General features: G+C 33.6%; 1 protein-coding gene across 1 annotated transcript in view; it reads right to left on the minus strand.

The window, feature by feature from the left end:
• Nucleotides 1-2,980: 2,980 nt before the first annotated feature.
• Nucleotides 2,981-24,113, minus strand: part of LOC107752426 (polycomb protein SCMH1) — a 28,333-nt gene continuing 7,200 nt past the window's right edge. Inside the window, exons 2-15 of the mRNA XM_016568382.1 lie at nucleotides 22,823-22,882; nucleotides 22,605-22,673; nucleotides 22,449-22,525; nucleotides 20,602-20,836; nucleotides 19,006-19,094; nucleotides 18,653-18,896; nucleotides 12,534-12,838; nucleotides 12,295-12,421; nucleotides 9,793-9,996; nucleotides 9,545-9,706; nucleotides 8,270-8,398; nucleotides 7,868-8,077; nucleotides 6,282-6,442; nucleotides 2,981-3,520 (exon numbers count right to left, since the gene is read on the minus strand). Coding sequence (XP_016423868.1) covers nucleotides 3,395-3,520; nucleotides 6,282-6,442; nucleotides 7,868-8,077; nucleotides 8,270-8,398; nucleotides 9,545-9,706; nucleotides 9,793-9,996; nucleotides 12,295-12,421; nucleotides 12,534-12,838; nucleotides 18,653-18,896; nucleotides 19,006-19,094; nucleotides 20,602-20,836; nucleotides 22,449-22,525; nucleotides 22,605-22,673; nucleotides 22,823-22,853 — 2,169 coding nt within the window. The 5' untranslated portion in view covers nucleotides 22,854-22,882 and the 3' untranslated portion in view covers nucleotides 2,981-3,394. The remainder of the gene's footprint in view (nucleotides 3,521-6,281; nucleotides 6,443-7,867; nucleotides 8,078-8,269; nucleotides 8,399-9,544; nucleotides 9,707-9,792; nucleotides 9,997-12,294; nucleotides 12,422-12,533; nucleotides 12,839-18,652; nucleotides 18,897-19,005; nucleotides 19,095-20,601; nucleotides 20,837-22,448; nucleotides 22,526-22,604; nucleotides 22,674-22,822; nucleotides 22,883-24,113) is intronic.

Below are 24,113 nucleotides of genomic sequence, written 5' to 3' on the forward strand. Positions count from 1 at the left end.
GTGGAAAATGCTTAATTATGATGAAAATATCACAATGCAAAAAAAAAAAAAACTTTTAATTTTCTTTAAGCAAAATCTAATTTCTTTTAAATGTTTGGGTGCAATATGACTTGCTGGCATGTTCTTGACAAGTTTTGTGAAATTTAACCAAAATATCTTTTCTGAAAAACGTGTAAAATCAGTAAAAGAGATTTTATTCTATATAACACGTTACATTTCGTACTTCAAGCATCCCAACCGTAAGATCATCTCCACAGTCAACGTTTTGACCTTGAGGCACGGCCAAACTAAAATCAGTCTCATTTGGTTTTGTGTAACATTTAATATTTTGTTTTCATGAAGTCAGCTACCAATAAGATGGATTGGCTAAGATGAGAATCGACTCGTCCTTCGTGCCACTTTCAGCAGAATCGAAATGAGATTCTAGACACACCATCAGAAGTGTCCATAGAAAGAAAAATGCAAGCGAGGCAGGATTTATTTGACATGTCAGTATATGAAATGCGCCGTCTCGTGTTTGTGTGTTTGTTTATTGGAATTCCTGCAGAAGGAAAATCAGGAAGGCGTCTTTTATAGTTCACATCCAGCCAGAAAAGGTTTTCATGTAGAACTCAACGAACTTTCTCCAAATATTATCTTGACAGATTTCCTCCGTTTTCACAGTACGCTCAAGTATCAGGTTTACAGTCAGCACCAAATACGTTTGATGAACTGCTGTGCAACTCTACTTGTTTTTTCATGTCAGTTCTAAAGTGTTTTTAACTCTTAAAGCCTCGCAAAAAAAAATCATTCCTCCGTTTTTTTTCTTGTTTTCCAATAAATATCTAAACATTCTTAAATCAAGATGTTTATTTGAGAAGCAAAATAACATGTCTTATTTTCTGAAAAATTATATATATTAAAGTAAATGCATCCTGATTTAAGAATGTTAGAAAGAAAGTCATATTTTGCAGTGTAAGTCATTTTCCAGCATGTGTATATTCTCAGATCTACACAAAAAACAATCGGCATGAAAACCTGATGAATAAACCATGACTGTTTTTATGATGTGAATTAATTTGTGTCAGACGACCCTTTAACTCTGTTATAGGTATTGAAATTTTAAGTATTGAATGTTTTTTTTTTTTTTACCATGAAGAGCTTTTGTAAACAACCGAATGAGTAAAAGAATGAAACGAAGAGTCTGGTGGTGTTTTAAATTATTTATTTATTATTTGTATCGTTGAAAATGTGTATGTGACGAATGCATTAGCTTTAAAAATTTCATGATTAAAAACGTCTCCGGTATCAAGATCGAAGCGTGTGTGTGTTTTTGATATTCAATCATTTGATGAATCTATATGGCACAACTTTACGAATACATGTGACTTTTTTTATTTATTTCTTTTTTTACAAAAGTCGACAAAGGAACTGAAAAGTCTAAACAATCACATTCACGACTAACTTGAAATGCTACGTTACAAAAGATGGGAAAACACCTGAGAAGTCTCAAAGTAAAGCAAGGCAGTTTGAACACAGCTATTCAGAATTGGACGTTTCTTCCCGGTAAAAAGCGCTGGAAGGCAGTACAAGGTATATTAAACGACAAATCCCAAACAAACAGCCCCCCGTAACGTGTCGTCACACTTCCCACCTCCATATACAACGTGTTTAGCTTAAAATATTTCTTCTCTACAAAATTGTACATTCCTGTTGCTGAGTTTTATGGTTAAACCCATAATACACCATTGATGTCTGATCTATCAATGAAAATTATAAAATATCAACATAAACTTCGAGATAAAGCCGGAAGCTGGCGGAAAACACGCCGGCGTTCACATCAAATTCCCACTATTTTGGTGCTATTTCTAATGATGCTTCAATTGAAATTAACCAGTTTTGACGGCTTTCAAGTTCGAGTGGCAAGCTTGTTCATTTCTCCACGGCGTGCTGCGTTTCCGTCTCTTGAATACTGTTCTGAGGCTGCTGTAGATGTCAGGTTAACGTCTAACCCTGACTTCACAACACAAGTCAATCCAAACATTCCCAAGATAAGAGCTCGACCAGTTTCTGCAACAAAGACGAAGCCAACTCAAACAGCGTTATCTCAAAAGCATTATGTCCTCCGAACGCTCCGGAACATCGATACTCCCGACACTCCAGACTAAACTACAAAATACATACATCGCCGTAGAGGGAAAAAAACGCACACGGGAAACTATATGAGATATATGACAGAATAAAAACTCTGACAATGGTGTTTCTCAAAGCGGGTTTTTTTCAGGGATTAAACCTACAGTAATTCATTACCATTTAGGCTTAGATTTATGTATTTAAATTGCATATTTCACAGTTTTGACTTTAATGTGATGCATATTTGTCTGTCAAACATCAATGAAACGGGTCAGATTTCTGAAATAGTACTAATAAACTGAATGTGTTTTAAATGCACAATAACCAGGTTCATGTATTTGACATTTATATTTATAAATTATATATTTACCTTTATATAAGTCCACATACATTAACTAATTGAATTTTGCTTTGTCGTATTTAACCATGTTTATACTCTTAAACGGAATAAATGCACTTGTTTTCACAATTAACAGATTTATGCTGATTCCAAGTGATTTTAATAAAAGCATTTTGAAATTATTTAAATGGTCAAATATAACCATGCAATGATTTTGAGTGTAAAAAAATCTGACCTTGTTTTAATTTATGCACGACTGACAAATATGAGTTGCATTAGGTTTATTATTATTGAAGTTTAGTTTATTATAAACATTGAGGATTTACTTGTGAACACTCAAATTTCATCTCCAGCCATACAAAAACAAGCAGGGTCTGTTTGGTTAAAAAATAATTTCGCCAATGTAGCAGAACTGCATGAAAACGAGCAGCATGAACATTCTTCAAAACGTCTCTTTTTGTGTTCGACGGAGGAAATGAAGTCGTACGGCTTTGGACCGTAAATGATGATGACTGGCCGAAAGTTTCGTGACGCCAACGAAATACACGAACGAAACGCAACTAAAAAGCAGATTTTCAGCGGCTGTAAGTGATTTCAGAAACACCTGTGGACTAGTATGACGTCACAGGGAGGTAGAGCGATACATAACCAACCTCCGACTCAAAAACCACCTCTATGGGTGGGATCATCGGCCCGTAAAGCGTCTGCATCTTTGGGGAGACGAGATGGCAGGAGGTAAGAACCGACCGAGCGCACCTCGTTCGACCGTTGTTCCCAGCTGCACTAATGTTCCTCAAAGTGTGCTCTGGCTGCAGATGAACGTCTAGGAGAGACGCCGTGTGTGTGTGATAATGTAGAGACGTGAGCAGCACACAGTGATTTCCCATCAGCCCCCTCTGTAGCAGCGTGTCGGTGTGGAGGAGAGGTTTCTGTCCGTGTGTTTCACTGCTTCCCCTGCTTGAGTCTCTCGATGTGGTGGCAGAGTTTGAGCGCCGGTCCGAGTTTCAGCCCCATGTACTTCATCACCATGTCGCTCCTCAGTAACATCAGAGCTTTACCGTCGATCTCCTGCAGACAGTAAGAACATGAGGCTTACCACAGTTAAACACAAAATGTGCGATGATGTCAACACCAGTGGCGGCCAATCAGAGGCTCCGATTTATGACCTACACCTGATCCTTCATAAACGTCAAGGGATAGTACACCCCAAAATGATTATTCTGTCAAACCTGTATGACTTTATTTCTTACTTTCTTTTGAGGAATGTTGAGGACTAAACCACATTGGACCCCATTTATTGTATGGGGGGAAAAAAAAACTGAGATGTACAAGCTACTCATAATTTAAACTGCAAAAAGCAGTCAAGTTAAAGGGATAGTTCACCCATAAATGAAAATTACCCCATGATTTACTCGCCCTCAAGCCATCCTAGGTGTGTATGACTGACTTCATTCAGACGAATACAATTGGAGTTATATAAAAAAATGTCCAGGCTCTTCCAAGCTTTATAATGGCAGTGAATGGGTGTTGAGATTTTGAATCAAAATAAAGTGCAAAAACCCATCATAAAAAGTACTCCACATGGCTCCGCGGGGTTAATAAAGGCCTTCTGAAGTGATGCGTTTGTGTAAGAAAAATATTCATCGGTATCGGTACAGTCGGTGGAGGAGAGGTTCCTGTCCGGTTGTATTTAACTGTGGTGAAACTCGTGTTCTTACGCCTAAGTCATCCGCTGGACGCCGCTCTCTCGTGAACGTGTGTACGACAGTTAGCAGAAGCTGGAGATTAAGGTTTATAAAGGTGTAAATATGGATATTTTTCTTACACAAACGCATCATTTCACTTCAGAAGGCCTTTATTAACCCCCCGGAGCCGTGTGGAGCACTTTTATGATGGATTTATGCACTTTACTGGACTTCAAAATCTCAACACCCATTCACTGCCATTATAAAGCTTGGAAGAGTCAGGACATTTTTTAATATTACTCTTAATTGTATTCATCTGAAAGAAGAGTGTCATATACACCTAGGATGGATTGAGGGTGAGTAAATCATGAGGTAATTTTCATTTTTGGGTGAACTATCCCTTTAACCTTTGAAAAAAACAGTCAGCTGTAAATATATATTTAAATAAATATTTTTTAAATTTAATTATTGTGTTTACTGCTTTTATTATGGTAAATAAAATTATCAAATAAATATTAAATATATATTGTAAGTAATTAAATATTTTAAAAACTATATAATATTATGCTAAATAAATTGTATCATTTTTATATTATACAGTTTATTTAAATACATTTAAATGTATTCAATACCTTCCAAATTACATAATTTCAACAACTAAAAAATCTGAGCAGTATTTACCTGGTATTTATGTCAAGGATCTCAGTCAGCATGCACATAAATCTATACTAAATATCTCTAGTAACACCAAATCATAAACATAGTGACAAGCTATTCATAATTTAAACGGCTAAATACAGTGGGTACGGAAAGTATTCAGACCCCCTTAAATTTTTCACTCTTTGTTATATTGCAGCCATTTGCTAAAATCATTTAAGTTAATTTTTTTTCCTCATTAATGTACACACAGCACCCCATATTGACAGAAAAACACAGAATTGTTGACATTTTTGCAAATTTATTAAAAAAGAAAAACTGAAAAATGCTCAGTATTTAGTAGAAGCACCCATTTGATCTAATACAGCCATGAGTCTTTGGGAAAGATGCAACAAGTTTTTCACACATGGATTTGGGGATCCTCTGCCATTCCCTCTTGCAGATCCACTCCAGTTCTGTCAGGTTGGATGGTAAACGTTGGTGGACAGCCATTTTTAGGTCTCTCCAGAGATGCTCAATTGGGTTTAAGTCAGGGCTCTGGCTGGGCCATTCAAGAACAGTCACAGAATTTAAGGGGGTCTGAATACTTTCCGTACCCACTGTAAGTCGTTATCTTCTTAAAAAATTGGTCAGCTGCAAATACATTTTAAGTAAATAAATGTTTTTAATTTAAAATGTGTATTTATTATTTCACAGTAAATAAAGTGTTTACTTTTATTATTATACATTTATTTAAATACATGTAAATGTATTCAGTACCATCCAGATTATATAATTTAAACATCTAAAAATAAGAGCAGTATTTACCTGCTACTTATGACAAAAGCATTAGGAAATGCAGCAGAAATATGAAAATGTATTTATTTTAAACACTATTTAATGAATATTCAAAAGCAATATTAATCATTTATTGATATTAGTTTTATTAATAAAGAATATTTATAACGATTTTTGAGAAAAAACAGTTTTGAACGAGATTTTACTTAAAATAAATAAATAAAAAAGTGGCTTCAACGAGTCAGTGTGTTTACGCTTATGCATTTGGCAAACGTGACTTGCATTGCATTTAAGGTATTTTTTTATTAATTAATTCATGCATTTGCTTGGAATTGAACCCATGACCTAGGTGTTGCTAGCACAATGCTGAACTGTTTGAGCTAGAGGAATGACAGAGATGTGAGTTTCTGCATGATAAAAGCAGCACACTATTTTAACACTAGCACTGAAGAGCAGAGTTAATATAGTAACGCTGTTGGGTGAGTTACTCCTGTGAGTCTGTCCAGACGGGCTGTGTCTGTGTGTGTGTGTGTGTGTGTGTGTATGTGTGTGTGTGTGTGTGCAGATGAACGTGAATCTCGCCGGTCAAGTCTAAACACAGATGATACATGTTCCCGCTCTCCCTCCCGTCCTCCCTCGTGCCGCGCTTGATTTACAGGCAGATATAAAAGCACAGAGAACGCGTGAAGGTCACGCGGTAAATCACTGACGTGTTTTCTGAAGAGCTCTGCGTGCGGAGCCAGTGCCGTCGGGTCTGCGTCCCGCACAAACCGCATCACTTCCTCTATGGACCAGGAAGACGGACTCCTGCCGGGGCTTCTGGGAAGCTCGCGGTCCGCCGCCGTCTCGGGGCCCGTGGTAGAGCTGGCAGCTGGAGAGAGAGAGAGAGAGAGAGAGAGATGCACTTGATCTGCAGCTAACATGATTACGCTGATGTGATTTCTTCATTCTGTCTGTCAGTCTTTGATGTTTTCTGTCTCCTGTCAGGTTTTTCTGAGACTTCTACGTGAGCTTTACTGAGATGTGAAGGTCTTAAAGCGGTCGTACCATGAAAAACAGGATTTGTTCTTCTGAAATTGAGTTTGATGTACTACTTATGTTATTGTAACAGTATATAATTTAATATAGTTACTTTTGTGAAAATGTCGACACTAATATGGTTTATAGATTAAATAACCACGTGTTAATGTCTATTTTGTATGATCCGGTGATTGAAATGCTTTACAAATGAAATTATTTAAAATGATTTATTATTTACAAAAAATAGACATTTGAAATGTCATGCAATAATTTTTTTTTTTTCTTTTGAAAATGTAAAAATTATTTTATAGTGAATAAAGTTGATACTTTTCAATTAATTTTAATATATGTATAATATTAAATGCATTCAATACCTTTCAGATTATTTAAACGAAAAAAATCTGAGCAGTATTTACCTGGTATTTAAGACAAAAACATAAAACATTAGCATGCACATAAATGGATACTAAATACTTCTAATACTTCAATATTTTAAGTCAATATTTCAATAATTTTACACATGTTCGTGGTTTTCTGATGACAATTAATAGTTGTATGGTATGCAGTTAAACAAATGACATATTTAATCTTTTTTTTGTATTTTTAATTATTTCATTGTTTAATAATTAGTTTTTATAAATAACTAAAATATTATTTAAGTAATTTATTTTTATTTACAATAAAAAAGCGAAAGATTCACAACGTTTAAACTAATAATAATAATAATTAAAAAACGAATTCTAATGACAGCTGATTTGTAATTATAAAGGATATACAACGGGGTTATTATAGTTAACTGAAACTAAAACTAAACCCATAAAAACCTTTTTTTGTTACTTGAAATATTTTATTTCAACTTTATTTCTCACTTTCATTGTTAATTTACTAAATTAAAATTAAATTTATAAAAATATATAGACATAAAAAAAATTACAAAAAAACAACAACCACTAAAACTTTAACTGAAATTAAAATGGAAACAGAAAATATAAAAATAAAACATTCAAATCATGAATAACAGTGTGTTCACACCAGACGCGAATGTAATTATTTGGCGAGTAGATTACATACAAAGTCAACGCAAAGACGCGAATAGAGGCGAATTCGCGCCGGGCGACGTGAAATGCGCGACACGTTTGCCGCGAACGCACGATATTCGCCTCAATCTCGTCTTCCGCGCAAGTTCAAAAATTTCAACTCGAGCGGAAAATTCGCATGACGCGTTCTATCTCTGGTGTGAACACACCATAAAAACTCTGGTCTGCATGAGACTCACCCTCCACTCGTCTGTGTGTCTGTGTGGGGGGGTGTGAGGCCCGTCGCCGTAGAGGCGGCCCGTTGCCATGGTAATACAGGTTGCTGGGCGGTGATTGGTACTCTGAGGTGCTTCTCAAGGTCTGTGGGCGGGGCGTCATGGAATTGGAGGCGGAGTCCATGAAGCGCTGCTCCTTCAGTAATCCATTCTCCTCTGGAGGAAGAGTCTCCGCTACACACACACACACACACACACACACACACATATATATTCCTCTTCACAATTCAATAGAAATACTTTTCATATTGCTTTAGAAATCCCACTGAACAAAACCGCTTATAGTCTCATTAGTTAAATGAGTTTAATAAATATAGCATGTAATTCATCTTGAAAGGTAACGCTCTGAAAGCCTCGCTGCGGCACCTTCTGAGGGGTGTGTGTCTGTGTGCAGGAGTTTCGGGGAGAGAGGAGCGCAGTACGGCGGAGGGTCTCTGGAGATCCGCTTCACGCCTCTGTTCAGAGACGGACCGTCTGACAACATCTCCTCTTTAACTACACAAAACACACACAAAAATATCATCAACATTAATTTACTCCAAATCTATTGTTCCAAATCTGTATGACTGACTGCTGTGGAACACAAAAGAATTTAGAAGATTGTTACCATTGTTATTTTAGTATTATTTACATTCTAGTTTAATATAATAGTATAGTATTAATATTTTGAATAAGGATTTTTTATATTTTCTATTTTCATTTTAGTTTTAGTGATTTTTATTAGATTTTAGCTTTATTTACAATATATACTCTTATAGCATTTATTAATATTTTGAATTGGCTTTTATTTTTATCTTATCAGATTTCATTTTAATTTTAGTTTACATTTTGATAATTTTTTTATGTGTTTTTGTCTCTTTTGTTTTTAGTATTCCTCTTATACTACTATAATATTAATACTTTGAATTAGCTTTTATTTTATTTTCAGTTTTCATTTTGATTTTATTTTGCGTTTTAGTCATTTTGTTGTTTTTGTCATTTTTATTAGTTTTTAGCACTATATACTATTATAGTATGTATTAATATTTTGAATTAGCTTTTATTTTCATTTTTTCAGTTTAATTGTAGTTAAGTTTTAGTAATTTTGTTATTTGCTTTTTTTCATTTTCATTAGTTTTTTTGTATTATTTATATACTGTTACAGTATTTATGAATGTTTTGAATAAGCTTTTATTGTTATATTTTCAGTTTTCATTTTAATTGTAGTTCATTTTAATTTATTAATTTAGTTTTGTTTTATTTATTAATTTTATTTTATAAATATTTCGAAATGGCTTTTATTTTTATATTTTCAGTTTTCATTTTATTTTTTATATGCATTTTTATTTTTTATATTTAATTTCTAATATTTATTTTTTCATCTTATATTTATATTTTATTTAATCTTTATTTCAATTAACAAAAATGATTTTTAATAGCTTTAGTCAACAGTACATTAGTTAACATTTGATCTAACAACACTGTTTTTTTTTTTTCCAACTGATTTGAAGCAACCAAAGGGTGAGTAAATTAAGAAATAATTTTTTTTGGTAAATTATTCCTTTAACATAAACATAAACATTTCTAAATGAATTTCAAGTGACGCATCACACCATCAGAATACCAGACACTCTTGTGGCCAGTCTGAGTCCATAAATGTACCTGATTTAGCGCGGTCGTAGGTGTTGTGTGGACTGAACGGTTGACTGCTGAACAGATTATCACACTGCAGGTGTCGACACACTCGCTCCAGGAAGCGCAACACGAACCCGGCGCTCGACGCTGACGGCAGCTTCACCAACCGCTTCCCGCCATCTGTTCGGACTAGAGAGACAAACCACAATACTTCATCATTGCGAGTGTTCTAAAATCATATTTAATCAGTTTTGTTGTTAAACTTTTGTCCGTACCTCTGACCACCTCTCCTCCGCCGCCTTGGCTCTGCAGGCATCCCAGAAGCACTTTGGGCTGGTACGCGCAGTCCAGGCAGGCCTGGACCGTCTGCTGCAGAACCAGATTCACCGCCTCCGGCCCGAAGTGATCCGGCAGTCTCTGAACCTGCTTACGGTCCAGATGTGGGCCGCAGTTCCCGTGTTTGTTCACGTATACGCACACTGATGGAAACGGACAGGACAGGCATGTTTAAACACTACTGTACAGAAGCACTATGACTTACTGCATTAAAACAGATCCGAACAGATTATTGAGGTGATCTAGTCTTATAGTGGTTATATAGTCTGATTATTACGATCATATGGTCTGATAATTGTGGTTACATATTCTGATTACTGCAGTTACTGTATATTGTCCACTTATTATGGTTATACAGTCTGATAATTGTGGTTATATAGTCTGATTACAGTAGTTATGTCTGATTATTGTGGTTACATAGTCTGATCAAAGTACTTATAAAGTCATTATAATGGTTATACGGTCTGATAATTGTGGTTACATATTCTGATTACTGCAGTTACTGTATATTGTCCGCTTATTATGGTTATACAGTCTGATAATTGTGGTTATATAGTCTAATTACGGTAGTTATGTCTGATTATTGTGGTTACATAGTCTGATAAAAATAGTTATATAGTCTGATTATTATGGTAATGCGGTCTGATAATTGTGGTTACATATTCTGATTACTGCGGTTACTGTATATAGTCTACTTATGGTTATACAGTCTGATACTTGTGATTATAATGTCTGATTATTGTGCTTATGTATTCTGTTCATAGCAGTTATATAGTCTGATTATTATGGTCATACGGTCTGATAATTGTGGTTACATATTCTGGTTACTGCAGTTACTGTATATTGTCCACTTATTATGGTTATACAGTCTGATAATTGTGGTTATATAGTCTAATTACGGTAGTTATGTCTGATTATTGTGGTTACATAGTCTGATAAAAATAGTTATATAGTCTGATTATTATGGTAATGCGGTCTGATAATTGTGGTTACATATTCTGATTACTGCGGTTACTGTATATAGTCTACTTATGGTTATACAGTCTGATACTTGTGATTATAATGTCTGATTATTGTGCTTATGTATTCTGTTCATAGCGATAGTCTGATTACGGTAGTTATGTCTGATTATTGTGGTTACATAGTCTGATCAAAATAGTTATATAGTCTGATTATTATGGTAATACGGTCTGATAATTGTGGTTACATATTCTGATTACTGCGGTTACTGTATATAGTCTACTTATGGTTATACAGTCTGATACTTGTGATTATAATGTCTGATTATTGTGCTTATGTATTCTGTTCATAGCGGTTATATAGCCTGATTATTATGGTTATACGGTCTGATAATTGTGGTTACAAAGTCTAATTACTGCAGTTACTGTATATAGTCTACTTATTAAGGTTATACAGTCTAATAATTGTGGTTATATAGTCTGATTATTATGGTCATACGGTCTGATAACTGGTTACATAGTCTGATTACAGCAGTTACTGTATATAGTCTACTTATGGTTTTACAGTCTGATAATTGTGGTTATGTAGTCTGGTTACTGTAGTTATAATGTCTGATTATTGTGCTTATGTATTCCATTCTTAGTGGTTATATAACTCTGATTATTGTGGTCTGATAATTGTGGTTACACAATCTGATTACTGCAGTTACTGTATATAGCCTACTTATGATTATATAGTCTGATAAATGTGGTTATATAGACTGATTATTATTGTCATGGTCTGAATTATATATAGTCTGATTATTGTGGTTATTTAGTCAGATAATATAATCTGATCATGTGGTTATGTTGTCTGTTCATTGTGGTTATGTAATTTGATTACTGAAGTTATCTATTCCATGTATGGTTATATAATCTAATTATTATTAAATTTTTTGTATATTACTGCAGATGATTTTGGAATGTGTAAGGAATGATGGGGGTAGTGTTAATTGTATAAATTTGTTTAAATTCTATGTTTGTGTTGTTAATGTGTGATGTGTTTTTAAGTATTAATGTGAATGTATTCACGTCACCAGTGTCAAAGACAAATTTCCGCTCTGGGACAATAAAGTTAAACTATTGTGGTTGATAACTGTGGTTATCGTGGCTATGTGTTCTGATTATTGTGGTTATGTAGTCTGTTTAGTTATATTGTCTCATTTTGGGTATGTAGTCTGTTTATTAGGTCGTATGGTCTGATAATTGTGGTTTTGTGGTCTGATTACTTAACTTTTATAGTCTCCTTATGGTTACATAGATTGATTATTGTTAGATACCTCTGGTAAAATAACCTGATCATTGTGGCTATGTAGTCTGATTATTGTGGTTATATAGTCTAAAATTTGTTGTCATGTAGTCATATAGTGATCAAGAAGTCAGATTTTTCTCTCTTTTGTGGCATACTAGCAGTTATATTTGTAAACAAGCTCATTTTATTACCAGTAGACACCACAGATGAGGGGGATCCCAGAGGAGGGAGTCCATCGCTGGGCATCTGAGTCATGGGCACCCTGGAGTCTGAGCTGGCTGCTATAGACATGGCACTCTGGAGGAGTCTGGGCTTCCTCTGAGAAACAAAAACACAATCTGCTTAAGTATTTCACCAAATGACACCCTCCATAAATTTTGTCTAATGTGACAGTCGTTCATAAATACACACAAAATTCCTTTAATGCTACCTTGCTGCCTGGTTTCGGTCCCCTCTTCTTGTATGGACGCAGGGGATGCTGGGAAATGGGCGTGGTTTGGGGTGCGATTTCTTCTTGATCTTCTGTGTCTTGGGCCGCGGTGGAAGCGGCCAGGGCTTTCAGCAGCGCGATGGTCTCGCTTTTCGGCCGCCGTCCCCTGATGCCCTTCCTCACGGGGAGTTGAGGAAGAGGAGTCGGCAGGCGGTAAGGAATCGGCATGGAGCGCCGGGGCGGTTTAGGGTTAGAGGAAGAGGATGAGGAGGAGGAAGGTGTAGGACCCGGTTTTGGAACAGTGACTGCAAAATGGAAAAAATAAAGGAAAATTTAAATAATAATAAAAAATGAATGCTTATGTAGTCTGATAATAGCTGTTATATAGTTTGATTATTGTGGTTACATAATCTGACTACTGTGTTACAATATATAGTCTACTTATTATGATTATATAGTCTGATTATTGTAGTTATATAGTCTGACTATTGTGGTTATGTAGTCTGATCATAGTAGTTATATAGATTGAATATTATGGTTACATAATCAGATTACTGCAGTTACTATATATAGTCTACTTATTATGATTATATAGTCTTGATTATTGTTGTTATATAGTCTGATTATTGGAGTAAATTTATATAGTCTACTTATGGTTATATAGTCTGATTATTTTGGTTATGTAGTCTGATCATAGTAGTTATATAATTTGATTTGTGGTTACATAATCTGATTACTGCAGTTACTATATATGGTCTGATTATTGTGGTTATGTAGTCTGATCATAGTAGTTATATAGTTTGATTACTGTGGTTACATAATCTGATTACTGCAGTTAGTGTATATGGTCTGATTATTGTGGTTATGTAGTCTGATGATAATAGTTATATAGTTTGCTTATTGTGGTTACATAATCTGATTACTGCAGTTACCATATATAGTCTACTTGTTATGATTATATAGTCTGATTATTGTGGTTACATAGTCTGATTACTGAAGTAACTATATATACTCATGGTTATATAATCTGATTATTGTGGTTATGTAGTTTGATCATAGTAGTTATATAGTTTGATTACTGTGGTTACATAATCTGATTACTAGTTACTATATATGGTCTGATTATTGTGGTTATATAGTCTGATTATTGTGGTTATGTAGTCTGATTATAGTAGTTATATAGTTTGATTATTGTGGTTACATACTCTGATTACTGCAGTTACTATATATAGTCTATTTATTATGGTTATATAGTCTAATTATTGTGATTATATAGTCTGATTACTGTAGTTACTATATATAGTCTACTTGTTATGGTTATATAGTCTGATTATTGTGGTCGTATGGTCTGATAATTGTGGTTACATAGTCTGAATACTACAGTTACTGTATAAAATCTACGTATTATGTTATACAGTCTGATTATTGTGGTTATTTAGTCAGATAACTGGTAATATAATCTGGTCATTGTGGCTATGTTGTCTGATTGTTGTGGTTATGTCAATATTTTGGTTATGTAGTCATAGTGGTTAGGCTATATTGTCTGATTATTGGGTCTTTTGGTCTGATGATTGTGGTTTTACTGATTACTAAAGTTATATAGTCTACTTATGGCTATATAGACTGATTATTGTGGTAGATAACTGTGGCAGTATAATCTCATTATCATGCCTCTGATTATTTCATGAATCTGTCACAATGTGATGCATACAAAGAGGCTGTTATTGGATGTTTCTTTGCTATTTATTGCTAGAAAACAGGGCTGATGTCACCAATTTTAGTAACAAGTATTACAAAAACTGCAAATAAAATGCCTGCATTTAGAATGAATATAACATATTCAGAACAGCTCATATAATATTTAGTATGGCCTCCGTTTGTTAAATAAACAGGAGCCCTATTTTGTAGCGTATCTGTGAAAAGTGCCTGACCAAACACACACACACACACACACTTCCATCTGAACACATCCTGTCCTTTAACACACAGTGAGTGTGTCAGTGTGTGGTTGTGGATATGAGTGCATGTTTACCCTAAATAACTCCAGTATAACTAAATTAGAGGGAGTACGGGAGGAAAAAGAGTTTGCCAGAGATCTGACACACTTGTACTCAAGCATATGGCAGCGATCACGCAGACAGGCTTGAGTTTTAACATGACCCACTACCCTAGAAATATTTCATTATCATCAATGTTGAAAACAGTTGTGCTGCCCAATATTTTAGAGGAAACTGTGATGCATTTTATTTTTCAGGATTCACAGATGAATAGAAAGTTTAAAAGAACAGCATTTATTTGAAACAGAAATCTTTTGTAACATTATAAATGTTTTTACTGTCTTTTAAAGTCTTTTAAAGTTTTACTGTCACTTTTGATACATTTAATGCATACTTGATGATTGACAGTATTATTATTTTTTTAATAAATTAAATTTGTACTTCTAATTCGTAACCGTTGTTTTGTTTTGATCCCTCCGCTGCGCTTCTGCGTGCGTCACTTCTGAGCGGCGCATGCGCAGTGCTGAACTCATACGTCATCCGCCCGGAGCTGCTTCCGTGTACAACTGTTGGCGCTCAGGATTCACAGATGAATAGAAAGTTTAAAAGAACAGCATTTATTTGAAACAGAAATCTTTTGTAACATTATAAATGTTTTTACTGTCTTTTAAAGTCTTTTAAAGTTTTACTGTCACTTTTGATACATTTAATGCATACTTGATGATTGACAGTATTATTATTTTTTTAATAAATTAGGCACTTCGATATGTCCCACCTGACCGTCACAGAAACACAGAAAATAAACCATGCTTAAGACATTTTATGCAGCCTTCTAATTTCTAATTAGACTTCTAACTAAAGAGACTTCTAATTTAAAGGGTAAGTTCACCCAAAAATGAAAATTAGGCCATAAATTACTCACCCTCAAGGCATCCTAGGTGTTATGACCTAATTTTCATTTTTGGGTGAACTAACCCTTTAATGGACGATCTAGTTTAAGTGTGTTAAGTGTGGGTCTGTGTGATGTGTGTGTGTTTCAGTTAAACGCTTTTCTCTAGTTGGTCTTTACTGTAAACACTCTCACCACTTTCCTCTCCGTCTGTTTAGTTTCTCTGGTTATTCTTCGTCTTTTCTCACAGATGTGTGTCTAAGTGTGCGATTTGTTTATTTTCACACAAACTCTCGAATCCCTCCTGACCCGCGCGGCTCGCTCGCTAATTATCTCATTTACACATAATTACTTGGATGGGCTACAAAAAAACAAACAGCACAGGTCATTCCACATCATCCAGATCCAAAACAAATCCTTTAAACAAATGTCTGTAATTCGCAACACAACATGCGGAGCGGAATTACAAACACTGCAACACGAGATCCGGAGGTTTGTATAATTTGGGGAAAATTTTCCACAAACTCAAAATGAATTCCAGCTGCGGCCGAATGAACATTAATGGAAATGCGTATATCATCATCTATAGCTCAGACTGACTCCACTCAAAACACCAGATCTGGATTAAATCCCAGCTAATTTATGACTTCAGTGTGTGTTTTATTTTACTAAACATTTGCTGGATTCTGTTCGGTTAAAGAAAGCGTTTTCTAAAGACTGTAATTACTTTCGCAATCCATTCTTGTTAATATGAGAGCGAAATGTTCACCTTCACTAGCAAAAATGACACTATATATTGCACACAATATACTGAGTGTACATACTACCTAGATTGCTAACATGCTATCCCCATCATAACCTATATTTTTGGAGGGTCCACATGTGAAATTTGAAAGATTAAATACAGATTGCAAGCCTAAAAACCCAGTCAAATGCATCAGTCTCGCTGTGAGAGCTTTACTCAATAGTGCAAACAGCAGCTGCAATTATGACAATTAATCATTCCTAGTTAGTCCTAATTAAATCATCAGAATTCAGTGTGAGATTGTTCACAACAGTGAAGGCGGGGTCACTGTGTGGGTTGTCATGACAACATGAATGATTGACAGTTAAGCTGAACTGTTTTGTTATTGTTTACTAAAACTATTTAAAAACACTTTTGTTAGTCAAATAAAGTTTAAATAAAATATAAATATAAATACAAAGCTTAAACTTAAATGAAAATTAGAAATGTTGCCTTTGACCACTAACTGAAATACAATATGTTTAGGTTGAAGTTAAAACTGAAATAGAAATATAAAAAAAATACACATAGTGCATAAAAAAAATTACTAAAATGTAAACTAAAAATAAAAACTGAAAATATTAAAATAAAAGCTAATTTAAAATCCTAATAAATACTATAATAATAAACAAATAATACTTAAATGACACTGAAGCTGACTGAATGTTCAGAAATAAAAGGTTTAAGTTAAAGTACTAAAATTACTAAAACTGAAATAGAAATATAAAAAACTAATACAAATGACAAAAAACTATTCTAAAACTTAAAATAAAAATAAAAACTGAAAATATAAAAACAAAACTAACTCAAAATCTTAATCAATATTATAACTTTAAATACATAATATTACAATAACACTGAAGCTAACACATTAACTGATTCTTCTTTTATTTCTTATGAAATAATCATTCTTTTTTTGTTTCAATCAATATATTTGTATTTTATTTCAACCCAGATGAGGTTTGAGTTTAGGCCAGATGGAAGCAGACATAAGAGCAGACCAAAGTTTTAAATGCTGAACCTGCAAAAGAGACACTTTAAAAATAGCTCAGAGAAACAGACAGCCTTGATTCAGACTGCTTTGTCTCAGAAGATCTTCCTTCTGCAGCGGTCATGTGATTCCTGAGGGTGTTTGTTAGTGGACTGTGGAGTTTCAGAGAGCTGTAGCGCCCCCTGCTGCTCACACAAGCTGTTTACATGTCTTTATGTTATAGGACCGAGAAGAGCACAGGAACCAGGGTTATTTTAGTATTATTAAATGATATCATAGTACTTATAATATTTTGAGTTAGCTTTATATAGATATATATATATATATATATATATATAGACAGAGAGAGAGAGAGATTATCTGTTTTCCTTTTCATTTTTGTAAGTTTTAATAATTTTTTTAATGTGCTTTTGTCATTTTTTAAAGTTTTTTTTATATTTCTATTTCATTTATTTTTATTTCAGTTCTAGTTTTAGCAATTTTAGTATTTCAGCTTAAACTTATTTTATTGCAGTTAGCTGTCAAGGCATTTAGTTTTAGATGCCCTAAGTAACTTTTTTAATAAATAAAACTGCATTTGTCTTGAGGAACAACACTGTTTTTACAACCAGTGATTTGCCATTTTTGCCGTATTATAGTACTTATATTTCGAACTCGTTTTTATTTTTATATTTTCTGTTTTCATTTTAGTTTTAGTTAACATTCTAGTAATTTAGTTATTTTTATTAGTTTATTTTTTATTCTACATAGTTTTTTTAAATATTTTTATTTCAGTTTTAGTCTGAGTTATTTTGGTACATTAAGTTAAACTAAATGAAAATAAGAAATGTTGCCTTGACAACTAGCTGAAATAAAATAAGTTTACTTATCCAAAATTAAAATCCATTAAGCTTTATCCAAATTGACTTTTTCACAGGTTCAGTCCAGTGCTATTTTACTATTTTACTTTTATTAATTTTTTTGAATTAGTTTATATATATATATATATAATATATATATATATATTCTTTTTTTAAATTTTTTTATTTTTTATTTTAATTTTAGTTAAAGTTTTAGTAATTGCTGTGTGTTTTTGTCACATTTTATTATTTTTACTATATAGCTTTTATTAATTTTTTTTCAGTTTTGGCTTTAGTTATTTTAGTACATCAAGTTTAGGTTTTTCTATTTCATTTAATGTTAAATGTTATTTAATGATTTATTAAATATTTTTATATTTTAATATTTAATGTTTATTTTCATTTTCAATTAATTTTATTTTATTTCTTTATTTTATTTTATTTCAAGTAACATTTTTTCTTTTTTTTATGGTTTTATTTTTTAGTTAAATCTAATAGCCCTGCTTCTTGTCTCGATCGTAGCTCAAGCATCAGCCATTGTGTGGGATTCGAACCTACAACCTTTCCAGGCCACTAAACTAAACTCCAGCCTTCAGCGATGTGTGCAGCGGTCACTCACTGCTGTTTCCCGGCGGCTGCAGGCTGTGTTTGGTGACGGAGCACCAGCCCACGGGGAAGATGTCCCTGGAGTCATAGCGGCACCAGTAATCGAACGCCCCCCTCCAGCCGTCAAACATCACGAACACCTCTTCCCCCTTCACCTCGCCGATGGTGGCCGGACAGATCAGGTACGGGTTCTTCTTGTCCACGGCCTCCAGCTTCGTGCCGGGCTTGAAGTCGTTCTGGGGCGGCCGCAGCGGCTCCTGATGGAATTACAGAGCGTCAGTGTCACCAAAACCTTTTAATGTGATTGCGTTAAGTAACACTGTCATCCGTGTAAATGCATGCTCTCTCTCTGTGGAGGTTCAGCACCTTTTTAAATGCCGTGGCAGGTGCTATTTCGGCTCCATTAAGGGTTCTCAGGAGAAACATGGGCCACGACGAGGCGTTCATCCTGAATCCTGAGAAAATGAGGGAGAGAAACACAATTATCATCCATAATTCTGCTCACATGTGTTCACATTCATCTCCATCAACAGCCAAAGCAGAAGACGGGGAGCCAGCAAAACAGGAAGCTGAAGGCAGGCAACATTAGAGAAGACGATGTCATTTCCTGCAGCAGACCAATGTTGTTATAGTTATCTAACTGTAAAACTAAAAAAAAATTAAAAATACGGTAATTAAAATGTGTAAAAATCAAATGGAATATTATAAAAATGTTTTTTTGTTTTTTTTTGTCACAAACCCAAAATTTCTCATTTTCATTTAGTTTAAGTTGAAGTACTAATATTACTACAACTAAAACAGAAATTAAAATGAATAAAAATATAAACAGGCATATTAAAAAAAAACAAAAAAAAAAACATGATAAATTTTGTAAAATATTAATAAACTCAAAGGAAGTCATAAAATATAATAAAAATTTATAAGTACTAATTAAAACGGGAAGGCAGGCGACATTAGGATGTAATTTTCTTTGTCAGACCAGTGCTGCTATCGTTAACTAAAACTAAATACTGAAAAACATTTTAGTTACTTGAAATAAACAAAATATAATATAAAAACAAATTATTTCAAGTTAGCTGCGAAGTTTCTAATGTTTGTTTGGTTTAAGATGAAGTGCTAAAATCTTAAATAAATAACTTAAAAATGAATGAAAACTAAAAAAGACATTTAAAAAACTAACAGAAGCCATTAAAACACACAACAAACTTGCAAAAACTAACTAAATATGCAAACTAAAATGAAAATGGAAAATGGGGAAATAAAAAAGGTAAATTCTCTCATTTTTGTTTAGTTTAAGATGAAGTACTAAAATCACTAAAACTAAACTTAATAAAAGCTAAACATTTAAAAAACTGACAGAAATGACTAAAACGCAACAAAATGGCAAAAACTAACTAAAATTAAAATGAACATGAATGAATAAAAAATAATAGAAATATTAATAATACTAAATAAGTAATAAAATATAAATAAATACTAATAAAATCAGGAAGCTGAAGACAGGCAACATTAGTGAAGAGGATATAATTTACATTCATTGAAATAAAATATATTTGTTTTATTCCAGTTGGTTGCAAAGGCAAAATTTCTCTTTATCGTTTAACTTTAGTTTAACCTGAAGTACTAAACTAAAACTGAAATAAATATTAATAAAAACTAAATAAACATACTTTAAAAAAAGATAGAAATGACTAAAACACACAACAAAATTACAAAAACTTTATCTAAAATTAAATTGAAAGCAGAAAATGTAAAAATAAAACATAGTAAAACACTATGATAGTGTCGTAATGAACACTGAATTATTAAGCTTTGGACGTGACGTGAGATGCACAGTCCCTCTCATGGAAATCAGTCGCTATATTGACCGCTTGTTTGTACGACTCCTATTAAACATGAACTCGTTCTTTCAGACGCCTGCGGCTCGGTTCAGCTGTGGAGAGGAAGTGACATCACTCGTACCCAGCGGCGGCTGCAGCATGTCTCCCTTCTTCTCGCAGGTTCCGATTGGCTGGATGTCGGCGGAGTCGACCAATCGCCAGAAGTCGTTGGTGCTGTCACTGCCGTCCAGACGGAGGCGGAGTCTCACGCCCATCAAGCCCATCACCGTGGCGATGCAGGTGGAGGTGGAGTTACGAGGGTCCCGGGCCTCCAGCTTCATACCCACCTTGAAGTCGTTGGAGGGAGGAATCCGAGACTGGAGAACAAATACTCAGTGTCAACATCCAAAAACTGAGCTACGAATCAGGTTTGCATTTAAATTAAAGCCTGAAAAATCTTGAAAGGGAACAGTTTATTGATCCCTTAGACAAAATATATAAAACAAAAATAAGTTTGCATATGTGTTTTTGTTGAGATGCATATTAAAGAAAAATAAATTTGCATATGTTTTTTGTTGAGATGCATATTAAAGAAAAATAAATTTGCATATGTTTTTTGTTGAGATGCATATTTAAAAAAATAAGTTTGCATATGTGTTTTTTATTGAGATGCATATAAAAAAAATAAGTTTGCATGTGTTTTTTGTTGAGATGCATATTTAAAAAAAAAAGTTTGCATATGTATTTTTTGTTGAGATGCATATTAAAGAAAAATTAGTTTGCATATGTTTTTTGTTGAGATGCATATTAAAGAAAAGTTAGTTTGCATGTTTTTTGTTGAGATGCATATTAAAAAAAATAAGTCTGCATATGTGTTTTTTGAGATGCATATAAAAAAAAGAAGTTTGCATATGTGTTTTTTGTTGAGATGCATATTAAAAAAAAAAAGTTTGCATGTGTTTTTTGTTGAGATGCATATTAAAAAAAAAGTTTGCATATGTATTTTTTGTTGAGATGCATATTAAAAAAAAAAAGTTTGCATATGTGTTTTTTGTTGATGCATATTAAAAAAAATACGTTTGCATATGTGTTTTTTGTTGACGCCAAGTAATTAGGGAGACGTAACAGATGCATCAGGCTTTTATCAGACTATATGTCTGATTTAGTGAGAATATGGAGGAAAACCAGCTTGATTTTATTCAGACACTCAAATTGAGCAAAAATATGCAATTTGGTGCATTGCTGATATTTACATGATCAAAAAGTGATGAAATTCTGATGCTTGTAATGTAAATCAAAGAGATCTTTATAACAGTGCAGCAGATACTGACATAAAATGATATAAATATCAGTCGTCGCTCTATATCTCCAATAATCTGTCTTAGTAAGAAGAGATTGAAATGATCCAAACATATAATGCAATGCAATCCAGTGCTGATTGAGAGCTGAAGAAATAAAGGCTCCTCAGAAGATGTGAGATGTTCTGGAGGCTTGTGAAGATCATTCCTCCGCTGAGGAACAGTGAAAGTAAAGCTTCTGGAAACAAACGCTCCTCAAAAGATCCTGATGATCAGATTTGAGACTCTAAAACATGATTGATGGAGAATCAAGTAAAGCTGAGCTGCTTCAGTCCAGTAAGAGTTCATCTGGAGATATTACTGCAGTTATTCTGACGCTTACTTGATAAAAATCAGTCAATATTTGACAGCAGAAAGACACGTGAAGCTCCAGCAACAGTTACACTAATAGAGCTTTGACTGGATAAAAACTCTCAATCAGAGACAGAAGGCATGCAGGAGATTGTGTGCGACAGCAGAGTTTGATCATGATGGTCATTTAGAGCCTTAGAAATGTAATCAAATATGATACAGTAGGCTTTAAAGGGTTAATGTGATTTTTATTCACAGAACACATGAAAAGTTAAAAACATGGCCATCCCATCATTCCTCACAGAGACGAGTCCTGACGGGATTTGACTGCCGGTCTCACCTGTCTGAAGCAGCTGGGAGGAGCGGGAACGGACGACGACTCTTTTAAATACTCGTCCCATGAGAACGACTCGGTCACTGCAGCGGAGAAACACACATGAGGCGCTTCACAGACTCATTACCATCACATTCAGTGCTTACAGTTCAAAGTCAGTACCTTTGACCGGTCCAGGACCTGTGAGAGACATGCTCCGGCCCGCTTTGTCCTTCTTACTGTCCTTGTGATCTGCAAAAGAGAAATGAATGAACAATAAACAAATTCAGTAGGTGACTCTCATGTAGAGCATTTCTGGTCACAATGTTTGGGTGAGTACACGATGAGTGAAGTGTCATTTTTGGGTGAACTCTCTGTAAGTCTGTCTGATTGTGTTTTACCTTTCAGTGCCGTTCGGACCATGTTGAGCATCGGCTGCTGTATGAACGTCCTGCAGAGATCTGAGAGACACACAGAGGTCATGCAGATCTGTCAAACGTCTAGCAGCATGGCTTTAAAATGCCTCGTTAAGTTAAAGTAGTTCAAAATGAGTCTCTCAAGTGAGATGCATTTCATAGAGCAGCAGAATTCACAGAAATAAGATTAGTTTTTAATGCTTGAATTGCTCCAATATTAGGATAATTCTTTATTGTATTGCAATTTACAAATGGGTCATGGGTTTGGAGGACCAAACCTGCAGAAATGAATGAATGAATAAATAAAAGTAAAAAAAAAAAAAAGTAATTCTTTATTGTATTGCAATTTACAAATGGGTCATGGGTTTGGAGGACCAAACCTGCAGAAATAAATGAATGAATGAATGAATGTTTTTAATGCTTGAATTGCTCTAATATTAGGATCATTCTTTATTGTATTGCAGTTTACAAATGGGTCATGGGTTTGGAGGACCAAACCTGCAGAAATAAATGAATAAATAAATAAATATATGAATAAATGAATGAATGAATGAATGAAAGTTAATAAATAAATAAATATAATTCTTTATTATATTGCAATTTACAAATGGGTCGTGGGTTTAGAGGACCCAAACCTGCAGAAATAAATAAATAAATAAATAAATATATGAATAAATGAATGAATGAATGAATGAAAGTAAAAAAAAAAAAAAAATTTTTATGTAATTCTTTATTGTATTGCAATTTACAAATGGGTCATGGGTTTGGAGGACCAAACATGCAGAAATAAATAAATAAATGAAAGAATAAGTAAATAAAAGTTCTAAAAGAATAAAAATAAATGTAAAAATAAATACAGAAAATAATACATAAAGGAAAACGGTAATAAAAATAAATTCAGGATTAAATTTGATTACAAATGAATTATATTGGTTTTATCAAGTCATTTATTTCTTTATTTTCCTAAATAAATGAAAGAATAAGTAAATAAAAGTTCAAAAATAATAAAAATAAATGTAAAAATAAGTACAGAAAATAATACATAAAGGAAAACGGTAATAAAAATAAATTCAGGATTAAATTTGATTACAAATGAATTATATTGGTTTTATCAAGTCATTTATTTCTTTATTTTCCTAGTATTAATTAATTCATTATTTTGTAATTTTTGCAGGGTTGGTCCTCCATACATGGGGCATGAATTTTTGTTGCATTTGTTTTAAAATAATTAATAATACCAAATTATCACACACACAATACAGCAAAAAAAAAATAT

Source organism: Sinocyclocheilus rhinocerous, unplaced genomic scaffold, assembly GCF_001515625.1.
Source record: "Sinocyclocheilus rhinocerous isolate Xijiao unplaced genomic scaffold, SAMN03320098_v1.1 scaffold3306, whole genome shotgun sequence".
Lineage (NCBI taxonomy): Eukaryota > Metazoa > Chordata > Actinopteri > Cypriniformes > Cyprinidae > Sinocyclocheilus > Sinocyclocheilus rhinocerous.